General features: G+C 35.7%; 1 protein-coding gene across 1 annotated transcript; it reads left to right on the top strand.

Annotated features, from left to right (window-relative positions):
• Positions 1–2,001: 2,001 nt before the first annotated feature.
• On the top strand, positions 2,002–14,497 carry LOC104086906 (uncharacterized). The gene is made up of 4 exons (XM_070185886.1): positions 2,002–2,749; positions 4,695–4,941; positions 13,453–13,630; positions 13,908–14,497. The coding sequence occupies exons 1-4, from the start codon at positions 2,203–2,205 to the stop codon at positions 14,430–14,432; spliced, it is 1,497 nt and encodes a 498-aa protein (XP_070041987.1). The 5' UTR covers positions 2,002–2,202; the 3' UTR covers positions 14,433–14,497.

Below are 14,497 nucleotides of genomic sequence, written 5' to 3'. Positions count from 1 at the left end.
GTAATTTTCGTAACAATGAAATTACTTTGGAGAAGGATGAAGTAGGAGAAGAGTTACAAATAAAAGGTTAGCTAAAATTACATAAGTTTTCATGAAAAAATATTAACTTTTTGTACTATATAAATAAGATAATGTAATCCATGTAATTTTTTATTTTAAAATATAGCTATATCATATAATTATTACTTTAAAGGGCGATTTTGCCGAAAATCACATGTATCTAATTAGACGTTGATTGTTTATCTTTGTAGGTTCAGATGATCCAATTATTACTACTATATGATAATTTATATTGATCATTCATATATATACTTTATCTTGTCATATATAATTATTTACTCAAATAATTTTTTATTAATATTGATATTATTTTAAAAAATCGTGTATTACATGACTCAGACATATACGTACGTTGTACGTGCAAAAAAAAAAACTAGTTATTAATAAAATTAGCCACAAAATAATTTACCTAGTACTATTTTCGTTTAAAAAAGTACCTAAGGCAGAAGATGAAATTTAGTTTGTATTTTGGTAAATGATTGGATACAGAGACAATTAATCTATAATGCAATAAAGTTTAAAAGTGTTCCTTTTTTGGAAACATAAAGAATTTATTGTGGGTCAGATTATATCCTTATATTATACTATGAGAAAATATTTAAATATGGAATAAATATCTATACGGCTCCTTAAACTTGACTTTACTTTTCATTTTGACATTTTAACTAAGTCTATTACCCATTAAACACTTAAACCTTATCTTACCTATACATATTAAACACATTTTTTATAACCTTAAACAGACTTCAACGCGTGAAGCTACTTGCCATTGACCTAACAAATGACACCAATAAGAAAAAGACAAAGCAATAGAGAAAAAAAAAAGTAAAAATTCTAGAAAGCAAAAAAGAGAAAAAGAAATGGATTTCATGCCATTTGTTTAAACGCAAATATTGGGAAGAGTCTTCTATAGAATCTGATCTCTTTCAAACTCTCCGACAGATTGATGATGTATAAGGTTGGTTCCATTGACTAAAAAATAAATATTTGAAGACGAAAAATAATTTGAAGTTCATGAAAAATTTTGTAGAGCTTCATGGTCGAAAATTTTTCCATCGTCCTCTTCTTCGTCAAGCTCATACTTCACCATTTTTCTTTGATCCAATTTCTGATCAATTTTAATTATCTCACCAATTCAACCTCGTGAGTCAACGTGTTGTCTGTCTCTGAATTTTTAAATCTCCTTTTCTATTCGTTTCATGTAAGGAGGGAAGGGAAATGGTCGAGGAAGGTGGTGGCAGTGGTGGGTAGGGAGGAGGAAGAATAGGAAGGGTTGAGGGTGGTGTGAGGAAAAAGAAGAACTAAGGAGAATGGTGGCAGATGAATGACAATAATGGAGTTAAAAAGGCAATGATACAGTTGCTTTAGAAAAAGGGGTTTTAATTTAAATAAAAAAGATGAAAAATATAATTTCAGATCCATTCACGTGCTTAAGAGCGGTGAAATACACTTATTTTTGTCATGTCTGTTATTGTGTGTAATAGGCATAAGTAAGATAAGGTTTAAGTGTTCAATAGGTACTGGCCTTAGTTAAAATATTAAAATAAAAACTAGAGTCAAGTTTAAGGGGCCACATAGGTATTTGACCTTTAAATATGTCCCTCGTTATATTTTTGGTCTAAATATACCTTATCGTAATACTATTGATTCAAATATAACCCTCTTCTATTAAGTTTATCCAATGTGAAAATCCAATACGTGACACTAACATTTATGAGTTGGATGACACGTGGCATGCCACCTTATAGCCCCTAACGTATTTTACCCTCCGCTCTATTTTTTTTTCATCATTAAACTTTCCTTCCCCGCAAACAAGACATATCAAATGTTAGTGTCATATTTAAACTCGTTCACATTACAAGGGTATATTTGGACTTTTAGGATTGGGATTCTCAAAAAGTTTCTACGCCGCGGGTAGAAAATGCTATAAAAGCCCTCCAAATGCCTAAACCTCAAACTCCTTAGCTCCAATTTACAGCTCTCTCCCTCTTGTGAATGTGAATAATCATCATCATCGCTGACGCTTTGGAATTTCATGCTGTTTGTGCTTCCAAAGAAACCCTCTCTGAGTTCTCCAACACCAAAGGGTACCAAGTTGAAACCGATTCCCTTTCTTTCTCCGAGAAGGCCAACTCTGTAAAGATGACAAGCATTTCTGAGAAGCTCAATATGGATACTCAAGAATTTGAAGTCAAAGACAATACCCATGTGCCGCCCAAAGATACAACAGATGATGGGTCTGTCAGGTGTTCACTGAAGATTGAAGTAATTGATGATACAGCAATGATTGATATCTCTCAAGGTGGAAAAAGTCGCACAGTTGATAAAAGATTCAAATCGGGAACAAATAGGAAGAAAAAGAATGCAAATCATCAAGTGGAAAAAGAGAATGGAGAGAAAATGGTGGCAAGAAAAGCAAAAGGTAGGACTATGGCTGAAGCCAAAGAAAAAAATGTGCTCATTTCTGATGGCTTTAAAAGGAAAGGAGGAGAAGAGAAAATGGTTTATCGTAGGAAGGAGTTGGAAAATTTGAGGTTTATTGGAATCGAAGAACAGAGGAAAAAGTGGGTTGAGGTGTACTGTGGGCTTGGTGATACTGTACAAAAGGAGTACGATGGCCTCCTTCAGTCTAATACTCAAAATCACATTCGTGGACACCTTGGAAAAGAAAATACCCCTGTGATTTCTGGTGCGTTTTTCTCAGTCAACTCGTATTATCTGATTCTTTTTTCTGCATTGTTTGAATAGTTGTGCGGCTAATGTTGTTTGTTCTTTGATACCTGGTGTTTCTTCAGAGTATAATTTACTATATTTCCGAAACTGGCAGTAAAGATTACATGATAATTTGTGGAGCCTGAAAAAATAATTATGCTGTGAAGTTTACCTTGTCATTAGATTTGAAGGTTTAATATTTAAACCTCTCAATCTTTGTGAAATAGTGTTCATTATCTGTCGGCATGGTGGTACCATTTTAAGAGATTTACATGTTGGATTATTGCTTTTGGATATTTCTTTCTAAAGTTGTTCAAATTTAAAGCGGGAGGTCATTCTATTTAAATCAATGTACGAACATGCAGGCCAGCCAAATTTAAGTTGTATCTTTCTTTTCTTTTCGTATTTGATCGGTAAATAAGAAAGCTATATAAAATAAAAGCATCAAAGAGATGTAAAAATACGTATGGTGATCCGGGAGTACATGAGAAAAAAGACAAGAGAATGCCATACCCAAATTTGTATCAAGTCAAAATCAAGATACTGGAAGATGGCAATTGTAAATGAAGTTGAAGCCATCCTTGATTTCATCAGCAAACTGCAATTCATGTATATCGTTGGCTGTATTTTGCACCAGCGTTTTCTTAATGCTGGTTTTCATCTGTGAAACTTTGCTTATTTATTAAAAAAAAAAAACTAAAAGTTTTGTTTTTGTTTTTCACCCTTCCTTTTTCGTTTTCGTTGTTGATGCTTGACTTCTTTATACATATAAATATAATATATATGCACACACCCATACTTGGTCGCTATCAAAAACAACATCTCACTCTCTCCGTCTGCTAAACATATAAGCCTGTGCGCAAAGTCAATATTAGTTTCAGAAGCTGTTTGATCTTCACCTTTTTGTTTAAGGTCAGGGTTTTATCTTTTCTACCATTCCTTGCTGGCACTATTATTGGATATATCCAAGAACGCCAAAGAATAAAAAGTAAAATCTCAAATGCCTCTCTTTACATTAGTTTTTTTTTTGTTGTTAAATCTGTTTAACACTTTGGGTAAAAGAGGATTCAAAGTGTGCTTCTTTCACCACAAAAAAAAAAAAGAAGGGAAAAGGACATAGCTATTGCAGTGGAGAATTGTGTTCCAACAGCGGACCCCTACATTGGCCTTCCCCATTTTCATGCAAATGCAAGTTTAGATGTAACTTGGGTTATATTGTAGGTTATAACTCTTGACATTTTGACAAGCTATTTCTTTCCTTTCAAAGTTTTTACTCTATTTCTTGCCTTTATGTATTTTTTGCTTCTCTACACATTCTGTTGTGGTTGTGTCAATTTGATGGGTTTCCAAATTTCTGTTGGCACAGGTGTTTTGGCTGCAAAAGAACGAGGAAAACATATGAAAGTTTATACACAAAGAGGCATGACATATATGAATCTGCAAAACATTTTGTGTTTACCTAGCCATTAGGTCTTTACTATTGTACCCAGTTCGAGATAAAGGGTTGTCACGAAGAGCATTTCTAACCATTGTCCAATACCTCTGCTGTACAGAAAAGTGTTTGCTATGAGCATTGATTTCTTATTTGCTCATATCTTACCACAGTGATGAAGCTGATTGTAGATAGATAGCTCTTGTAAATGAAATGCTGATACAGTGCTAGATAGAGAGATGATGTGTTTACGTGTATTGTTCATGTAATAGAATGTAGTACACTGGAAAATGGATTGCTGATGTAATCGTATGGTCTACATGCAGTTGTAAAGTGACTGAATTGATAAATTTCATTTGCATTTGAAGTGAATAAACATCTCAACCTGAAATTTGCTTGAGGATGATATATTAGTTGATTTTCTGGATTAGCTCAGACATCTGTACTAGAAGTAGCTGGGTGTATGTCAGTAATCGTTTATGCCTTTCAGGTAATGACCATTCAGAGCACTTGGATGATCAAGAAGGGAATGTAGACACAAGAAATTCTCCTTCGGCGTTTCCTCTCAGTAGGGATGATGGCATCTCTTATGAGGGAGAAAGCGATGTTTATGAAGAAAGTGATGATAGCAATGATGATTATAGTAGCATCCAAAGACCTGCCTTTATAGTTACAGGAGAGCCTGACTTTGATTCTGGTCCTCCTGAAGATGGACTTGAGTATCTTAGGCGTGTCAGGTACCACTTTTCTATCCGTGTCTAAAAGGGCTGCTCTTAGCCCTATCCATGTTATGGATGTTGCAAAAATAAAATGAAGGCTTTATAGTAGATCTGGGATGATAAGTTGTGCTTGAAGCCTCTACCCTTCTCATAAAAAAATGTAGAGGGATAGCTTGGTATAGCATTGAATAACTTGGTAATCCATCCTACTCCAACCTCTCCAAGATATTTCCAACCCTCTATAGGAATACTGTTTGGACCACAGACTTTCTAATGTTCATTTTTTTTCATGGCATCCTTTACCTTTTGATGGCCTAATTCTAAGAGTGTAGCTAAAGGGTAGGATGTATGGAGATTTGTAATTCTCATTGTTCGAGTTGAAGAATTGATAAAAATAGCCTAATCAATTTCTCCTTGATCTGATTATCTCCTGTCAACACTAGTTGAGCATTGTCCTTGATACACTTCAGCCAGTTTAAATCCTTACTCCTCTTCTCTCTCAATCTTACTATTTTAAACATTTCTTTCTCCCTTTCTCATGTCCCTAGTTTTTGGTACAAGCCATTTAGGGCTTCCTCTCGAGCTTTACTAATAGTATTTGTAGCTTCGCTCTTAGCTCTCTTATACTCTTCAAATGCTTCTCGGTCTTCTGCTTTTGTTAACTTCCTATTGATCTTTTAGCTCAAATAACAAATTGATCCATAAAAAATTACAAAGAAAAATAAGTTATTTTGGGTTTGATCTGTTTGATATAGTCAAAGTAAATAAAAGAAACAACCTTTATTAGTTTGGTTTGGTAATTAAATAAATTATAAAAGAAGAAATAAATTAATGAAAAATAATTTTGAGTTGGGTGGGTTGGGTTATGATCTATGTTTAGGCAAATTGACCTTCCCATCTTTGACCTAAGCAAACTGTGGCCGGGTTATGACCCAACCTGTTTATTGATTCAACCAATTTTAACCCCACCCAAGTATAGCACAGGCCGCCACTTGACGCAACTGACTCAATAACATTGTTGATGTACTGAAGTTCTAACAAATCGAGTCAAATTTGGAATCACTTTTAAAAGTAAGTTGATTTCTTTTGAGATGGTGGTGATAAATCAATTTCATTTCAAATGGTGAACTGTCATTGATATAAGCATTTTCTTTTTTGAATGGGTAAGATGAAATCAGTTTAGTACCACATATACAAGGATATACAAGTGTTATTAACAAAAACACCTTTAATTGAATAGGCTTGATGTCGCATATAGAAGGATATACAAGTAGCCCTTAGCATGTAAAAAGATGTACTAAATTTGTCACTGACTCTGTTTAGAGCCCGTCAACCCAACAAGAGAAGCTAGTTTTAAGCTGGTATAAACTGACTTCATTCACTCAAATATTTCAGTTTCTCTCCCTCCATGTCAATCAGCATATAGCTGAAATGTTATCAACTGCCGTGCTTTCTGCGAGACAATTCTAGTTCAGGAGGATATCTTTGACCATTGCTGGATTTCTCCATTTGACATTAAAAAATGCAATTGATGCCGACAAAATCCAGTCATAATTGAACCAACACATATTTAGACGTGACGCTAATTGGTTCACAGGAAGATTTGATAAATACAGCAAAATGTGAATTTAGGAGTTAAGTAGCTTAAGAGTATTTTGTGTCCAAGTTCTTTTATAACCTTCTTGTAAGTCATCTTTTAGCTTCGGGATATTTCTTAGAGTTTTGGTTCTTGAGCTGTAATTTCATGCTTCCTCGATCTCAAAAGCTATTGTGGGATTTGAATTTTGAGGGTCAGCGCATCTAAGCCAGTTTTCAACCATTGCTTTATTAACTTTTTGAAATAAAATTTTCATATTTAGGGATTACGTAAAGTACTATATGTTTAATCCACTGATATGTCTGATATGTTTAAAATAAAGTGCTATATGTTTAAATTAAGGTTTACAGTTAAATATGTTTAAAATATATGCTCCCAAGGGTGTGGCTTATCAGTTAATGAAGCTGATAAAGGAGATGGAATTTCAGGGCACAAATCCCAGTAGAGGCAAAATAAATGTTTAGGTTATTTATTCCCAGATGTCTAAGTCTTGGTATATAGAGTTACTCGGTACCTATACTAGTGGGAGATAGCGCGTATGCAGTGGATAGTTGCGCTGCACACAAACTCCGCCACCATTATTAAAAAAAAAATAAAGAGTCTAAAAAATGTTTGAAAAGATCATAGTCAAAGAAAAAATTGTTGACTCCCAAATAGTAAACGTTCCATCTTAAAGTAATAGTTCCATCTTTTGGGATGTAAGGAGTAGTTTTTTTAGTAGCTAGCCTTTAGAGAAGGCTTGCGCCACAAGTTTGCTAGCAGTTACGAGCTGGTTTGGCTGACAGTTGATAGCTTAACTTGGGAGTTATTCATTTCTTATCACAAGTTTTTGAGCAGTTAGTGTGCCTTTGTATCCTTGCTACTTCCCTATCATATGAAATGAACATGCTTAAAGTTTCAAAAGTCTTTTAACGAACATTTTCTTGAGTATGACAGGTGATTGTTTTCTATTTATAGAAGAAGAAAAAAGTTATGTGATTGTTCCCCCGTTGTCTTCCCATTGTCTGCTACTTCTACCACTGCTTCTCTTCTTTGAATTTTAGATTTTGCTTCTGCAAACTCCTATACTATTTTCCCTCTCTTATTCTTCTTCTTTCCTTTTCCCTATCTTTACACTCATAGTTCTGCTATAGGAGTTTTTGTGCATTTATGTCTCGACTTAAAATTAATCTGGATTGGCTGCTTGGTATCAAAATAAAGGATCTACTACATCAAGATGATCAACAATTGACACCAATCATTGCACTTCCTAAAGGTTATAACCCATTGGGTAATCCCTTTTAACGTCACCCAGCTTCAAGCTTATCAGCCAGAAGCTTTTATTTTTTTTATAGTCATAGCACTATAAAACATTTCTTGCTGGAGTTGCATCTTATAGATGTGCCTTGTCCCCTTCTCTCCCCTTCCCCACAGAGGCTTTGCTCTAGTCAAACTTAGAAATCTTAAGTGCTTAATGAAAATGGTTAATGTTAGATAATATACCCGTTCTACATTGATTCTGCAAGGAATGTGATAGGATTTTTTAAATTCTCCTGGGTTAATTCACTAAGTTTCTTAAGGTTTTAAGTAGGTTTTAGGTTGGATACATAGATTCTTCACATGATAGCAATGCCAAATTCGGTAAACCTATCCTTGCTCTACTTCTATGCTCTGGGGTTCCTCCTCTGAACTCAGTCCTATGAGTTGCTCCGTGCTTCTCTCTAAGTTCAGTCCATCAGTCACTAACTCTATTTCAGGCACGCTTATTTGCCTATTGAGCTTACCTTCTATTTACGCTAAGTTTACTCTTCATCATATCGAGCCTCTCCAACTTGCATAACAGTGCTGTTAATTTCACTTGTCAGCGTATCGAAATGACTGGTCTACTCTAAACATGTTGAGCAATTTCAGTTTAGAAAAGAAAAAAAAGCCTATAGAAAACCAAAAAAAGAGCAAAGTGACACGCAAAAAGTCAAAATTTTGCATGTAAACCTTTGAAAGGATAACACATACAGAAGGGCATCTGATAATATACGTCCCGCATTGGTTATGTAAGTGTTTCCAAAGGGGTATATAATGTTTACGAAATACTTCACCCATTGCTTTAGAGTATTTTGTGTCCAAGTTCTTTTATTACCTTCTTGTAAGTCATCTTTTAGCTTCGGGATATTTCTTAGAGTTTTGGTTCTTGAGCTGTAATTTCATGCTTCCTCGATCTCAAAAGCTATTGTGGGATTTGAATTTTGAGGGTCAGCGCATCTAAGCCAGTTTTCAACCATTGCTTTATAAACTTTTTGAAATAAAATTTTCATATTTAGGGATTACGTAAAGTACTATATGTTTAATCCACTGATATGTCTGATATGTTTAAAATAAAGTGCTATATGTTTAAATTAAGGTTTACAGTTAAATATGTTTAAAATATATGCTCCCAAGGGTGTGGCTTATCAGTTAATGAAGCTGATAAAGGAGATGGAATTTCAGGGCACAAATCCCAGTAGAGGCAAAATAAATGTTTAGGTTATTTATTCCCAGATGTCTAAGTCTTGGTATATAGAGTTACTCGGTACCTATACTAGTGGGAGATAGCGCGTATGCAGTGGATAGTTGCGCTGCACACAAACTCCGCCACCATTATTAAAAAAAAAAAAAAAGTCTAAAAAATGTTTGAAAAGATCATCTTAAAGTAGTAGTTCTGTCTTTTGGGATGTAAGGAGTAGTTTTTTTTAGTAGATAGCCTTTAGAGAAGGCTTGCGCCACAAGTTTGCTAGCAGTTACGAGCTGGTTTGGCTGACAGCTGATAGCTTAACTTGGGAGAGATTCATTTCTTATCACAAGTTTTTGAGCAGTTAGTGTGCCTTCGTATCCTTGCTACTTCCCTATCATATGAAATGAACATGCTTAAAGTTTCAAAAGTTCTTTAGCGAACATTTTCTTGAGTATGACAGGTGATTGTTTTCTATTTATAGTAGAAGAAAAAAGTAATGTGATTGTTCCCCCGCTGTCCTCCCATTGTCTGCTACTTCTACAGTTCTACCCACTGCTTCTCTTCATCTCTGAATTTTAGATTTTGCTTCTGCAAACTCCTCTACTATTTTCCCTCTCTTAATTCTTATTCTTTCCTTTTCCCTATCTTTACACTCATAGTTCTGCTATAAGAGTTTTTGTGCATTTATGTCTTGACTTAAAATTAATCTGGATTGGCTGCTTGGTATCAAAATAAAGGATCTACTACATCAAGATGATCAACAATTGACATAAAACATTGCACTTCCTAAAGGTTATAAGCTATTTGGTAATCCCTTTTAAAAGCACCCAGCTTCAAGCTTATCAGCCAGAAGCTTTTATTCCGTATAGTCATAGCACTATAAACGATTTCTTGCTGAAATTGCATCTTATAGATGTGCCTTGTCCCCTTCTCTCCCCTTCCTCACAGAGGCTTAGCTCTAGTCATACTTAGAAATTTTAAGTGCTTAATGAAAATGGTTAATGTTAGATAATATACCCGTTCTACATTGATTCTGCAAGGAATGTGATGGGATTTTTAAATTCTCCTGGGTTAATTCACTAAGTGTCTTAAGGTTTTAAGTAGGTTTTAGGTTGGATACTTAGATTCTGTCACTTGATATCAATGCCAAATTTCGGTCTCTACTTCTATGCTCTGGGGTTCCTCCTCTGAACTCAGTCCAATGAGTTGCTCTGTGCTTCTCTCTAAGTTCAGTCCATCAGTCACTAACTCTATTTCAGGCACGCTCATTTGCCTATTGAGCTTACCTTCTATTTGCGTTAAAGCTTACTCTTCATCATATCGAGCCTCTCCAACTTGCATAACAGTGCTGTTAAATTCACTTGTCAACGTATCGAAATGACTGGTCTACTCCAAACATTTTGAGCAATTTCAGTTTAGAAAAGAAAAAAACCCATAGAAAACCAAAAAAAGAGCAAAGATAACACGCAAAAAGTCAAAATTTTGCATGTAAATCTTAGAAAGTACAACACATGCAGAGGGGCAGCTGATAATATAGAGTTTTTAGCTAAAATTGTCCCTTATCTTTAGGAGTAGGTCTAACTTTGTCCTTTATATATGACCTTGAGCACCTTTTGTCCTTTAACTTTGCTAAAGTGGAGCAGTTTTAGTCCCTTTTAACATAAAGCCCAAACGGAAACCTAAAAACTAATGTTGGTTTTACAGTCACCTGGATAAAGGATCTTTTAAGTACTCATGTTCTGCAGAACCTGTGTAGTGATTATATTCTACGAAACTAAGGAATCTGATTTGATAAAATTCACGGGAGGCCAAAAGCTCATCCACCGTTCCTCGTTTTTGGGATGGATTGGAGAATCTGGAGATGGGGAAAGTAATTTTCTTTTGTTTTCTCCCTCTGTCCCTCTACTAATCTCTTTCAATCAAAAGTTAGAAAAGAAAATAATAGAAGGCAAAGTTAGAATTGCTGCTAAAGGCAAAGGGCTTGTTTATAAGCAAGGAAAGGAAGAGGCGGCTATAGTTTGATGATTTCAGACATTAATTATCTCAAAAATAATTTCCGGTTTTCTCATAATGCCTCATATACACATGACCATTCGATCAATCGCATTCTACCAATATAATTCTCAAATGTTAGTGAAAAGTAAAGTATCTTTCAGAAAGTATTAACGATCAGATTGATTTCAGAAGAGTACTAACGCTATCTTCTTGATTGATTTCTCAATTGAAGCCTTCTTTTTGCACAGAGAAGTTGGCTTCTTCGTTTATGAATTCAAAGAGCAAACTGAGAGAAATGGAATTAAGATTTCAAAGAACATCTATTCACAGTCTCTTTTTTCCCCTACCCACGGGAAAACCGAAAACCCATGCATCTTCCGTTAAAATATTACTCTCCGTTTGATGTTTCTGTTAACTAGACTAAAACTGCTCTACTTTAGCAAAGTTAAAGGACAAAAAGTGCTCATGGTGGTATATAAAGGACAAAGTTAGATCTACTTTTAATGATAAGGGATAATTTTAGCTAAAAACTCGATAATATACGTCCCGTATTGGTTATATAAGTGTTTCCAAAGGGGTATATAATGATTATGGAATACTTCACCCATTGCATTAAGATTTTATATTTGATGCTCGAATCTTTCACAATTAATTTCTGTCGTGAACATATCTTCTTCTGGTGACTGGTGAGCTCCTACATGACTTGGCTCATCTGATCACACCAACAGTTTGAATTGACCCCTTTCTCTATCCATCTCAATAGCTGAGGGATGCAACTCTTCATTTGAGGGGGACATATCCACGGTGGAATCTAATATTTGCCTTGCATTGGAAAAAATTCTTGAAGTGAACCCATTCTTTTCCAATACTTTTCTGAAATCAATGACCCCCCCACATGCACTTGTATTTGCATTTACCTTTCTTCCCATTCTAAATTATATCTTCTTGAGATTTGCTAATATCATACTGCATCCTCACTGAAACCTCTGTACCAATTTGCTGATCGTGAACGAGAAAAGAAGAAGAGAACTTTTATTGATAACTGATGACAACATAAGATGGCTCATTTTAAGGATATTAAGCAAAAAAAATATTTAGGAACGTTTTCCTAATTCTTGGATAACCAACTTATCACAATGTGGTTGCCAAGTCCACCCTGAACTGTGTATAACTTCCGGTAGAATGATTACACTTCTTCTGCTGCCTTGAACTGCAACTATGTGTATGTATCTGCCATAGTAGTTGTAATTTTGGGAACAATAATACTGGTAGAGTTGGTCTAGCATCTTCCATCTTCTGTAGATTATATCACGTCCCACTGAAGCTTTGTGAAACAACTGGCATAACCACAACAACACTCTCCTACTAACAGTCATACGACAAATGGAGTTTTTCGTTCTTTCAATCCAATCATACCAAGCTTCACTGTCATAACTGTTCTCTGAAATGTCATAAGACTTCTTACCAGATATGAAATAAATTCTTCTTTCCATCATTAATTGCTCAGTTTTTAATCGATTACTTTAAGAAAATGATTGGAGAAAAACAAAGAAACAGTGTCTGAGAAAACTGGCCTACCAGACTTCTAGAGAGAAGTTGGACATTCTCTCTAACTTTCTGCTCCACTGTCATATCCCCTTTCCTCACAAGCTCTATCAATCTTATGTTATACGTCAAGCCATCAACTGCCTTCCCATGAACTCCACCTTTATGCTATGTTTGCTTCGGTAAGGAGCGGGGAAAAGGGGAGTCTCTGTATTTACTCCCTTGGGTGAATATTCTCATTAACTTCCAATTACTTGTTGTGGTTGCAAGGGATGTAAAGGATTTTTAATTTCTCAATAAAAATGGAAGTAAAGGATTTGTAGTTTCTCCTATGTCCAGTTTCTGGGGCTTGAAAAAGCAAATGTTGAAGCCAATAAAGCCTCTACTTTAAATTTCATGCCTTTTCATTTTCTAACTGAACAAGCAAAATAGGCATCAACACTCCTGTAACTGCTCATCTTGCTAGCCCAACCAAAAATAACATTGATGACCTTGCCTATGACCAGTTGGTACTCTTCTCCAGAGCTTTCAGCCCTGCTGCCAAATTAACCATGCATGCTTTCCTCTGCCACAGTAGGAGGCTACGCATCTTTCATGACATGTCTGAAATTTGTGGTTGTGGTTCCTGCAAAAGGTATAGTACTCTTATTGTCGCCCTCCAATTTTTCAGTCTTAAACTCTTGGTCACCAGTAACGTACCTGATGTATTGTACACTTATGCCCATGCAGGTTGAAGCTCTAACTTGAGTTAAAGCTCATGAGAGCATTTGTTAGCTAAATGTTAAACACGTTCTGAAACTTGGTCGATATATTTACGAGTTAGCTAGACATTGTATTTCAGAATTTCGTCATTTTCTGTAACCTGTTCGGCTGGCCATGACATTAAGCTGGCGCTAAAATGATATGGATGCTGAATTTGTCCTAGGTGGGAAGCATTACAGTTGCCAAAAGTGAAGGTTGCAAAGGTTGAAGGCAGTAAACTAAACAAAGAACAGACGTCTTACATGCCCCAAATTCCTGATATTGCAAGCTGTCTAGAGCACTTGTTGCCGCTCAAGGAGTGGGAGGAAGCATTCCTTGCTGATTTTTCAGAGCTAAGACAGGTATTTCTTTCATATTTGCGTTGAAGTTTTTTAGAAATGGAAATGCAATAGTTGTTTGAGCCATCCAAACATCAAAATATCCCATTACGAGCTCTGCTCCTTTACCCCTGAAAATGTATCAGAACTTAAAGTTGCATGACGGATGTGATTTGTGTCATTATTGGTTACTCATGACCCGAATTTTGAGATTACTTTATTTTTATGGAGTTCCTGAGCAGGTAGTGCTCCTGAACGGTTTACATATGTTTTTTATGAAGGAACTTGTGGTTCGTTTCAGGCTTTATCACGTTTGGAAGCTAATGTTGGAACTTCTACTCAGCTGCGTTCTGCAACCTTTGTTGATCAAGAAAACTCGTCAGATCAGCCTCCTGAAAACATTGTTTTGGATAAGTTTGATGGTTTGATGTCAGGAGAAGACGAGTCTTGCCTATCTGATGCTGGTGATGATCCTGACCTGGGAAATTCCATACCAAAGTCATCTCCTGCCGGAAGATTTGGCAACAGCCCTACCTTGTCTGTTATCTTACGAATGGATGCTGCAGGTCGAGTTTCAATGTTAAGGAAGAGAATTACAGCTGTGCAAAGCATGAGCGCTCTTTCAAGGGATGACTGCTTATGGCTGTTTGCTCTGTGCGCTGCGGTTGATACTCCTGTCAATGCCGATACATGTGCAGCCCTACAGTTATTACTCCGAAAATGTGCAAGCTTGAGAGCTGAGAAGTCCAAACTCGATGATGAAGTTATTATGCTTAATATATTGGTGACAATATTTGGCAGATATTTTGGACAGTCGGAACAATGAATATATCTTTTTATTTAATCAAAGAGCCCTGTTGGGGACTAGAACAAAATGCACTTTCCAGTTTT

This window comes from Nicotiana tomentosiformis, chromosome 9 (genome assembly GCF_000390325.3).
Source record: "Nicotiana tomentosiformis chromosome 9, ASM39032v3, whole genome shotgun sequence".
NCBI lineage: Eukaryota > Viridiplantae > Streptophyta > Magnoliopsida > Solanales > Solanaceae > Nicotiana > Nicotiana tomentosiformis.
Note: the sequence above shows the minus strand (reverse complement) of the source record. Positions and strands in the feature narration are given on the sequence as shown.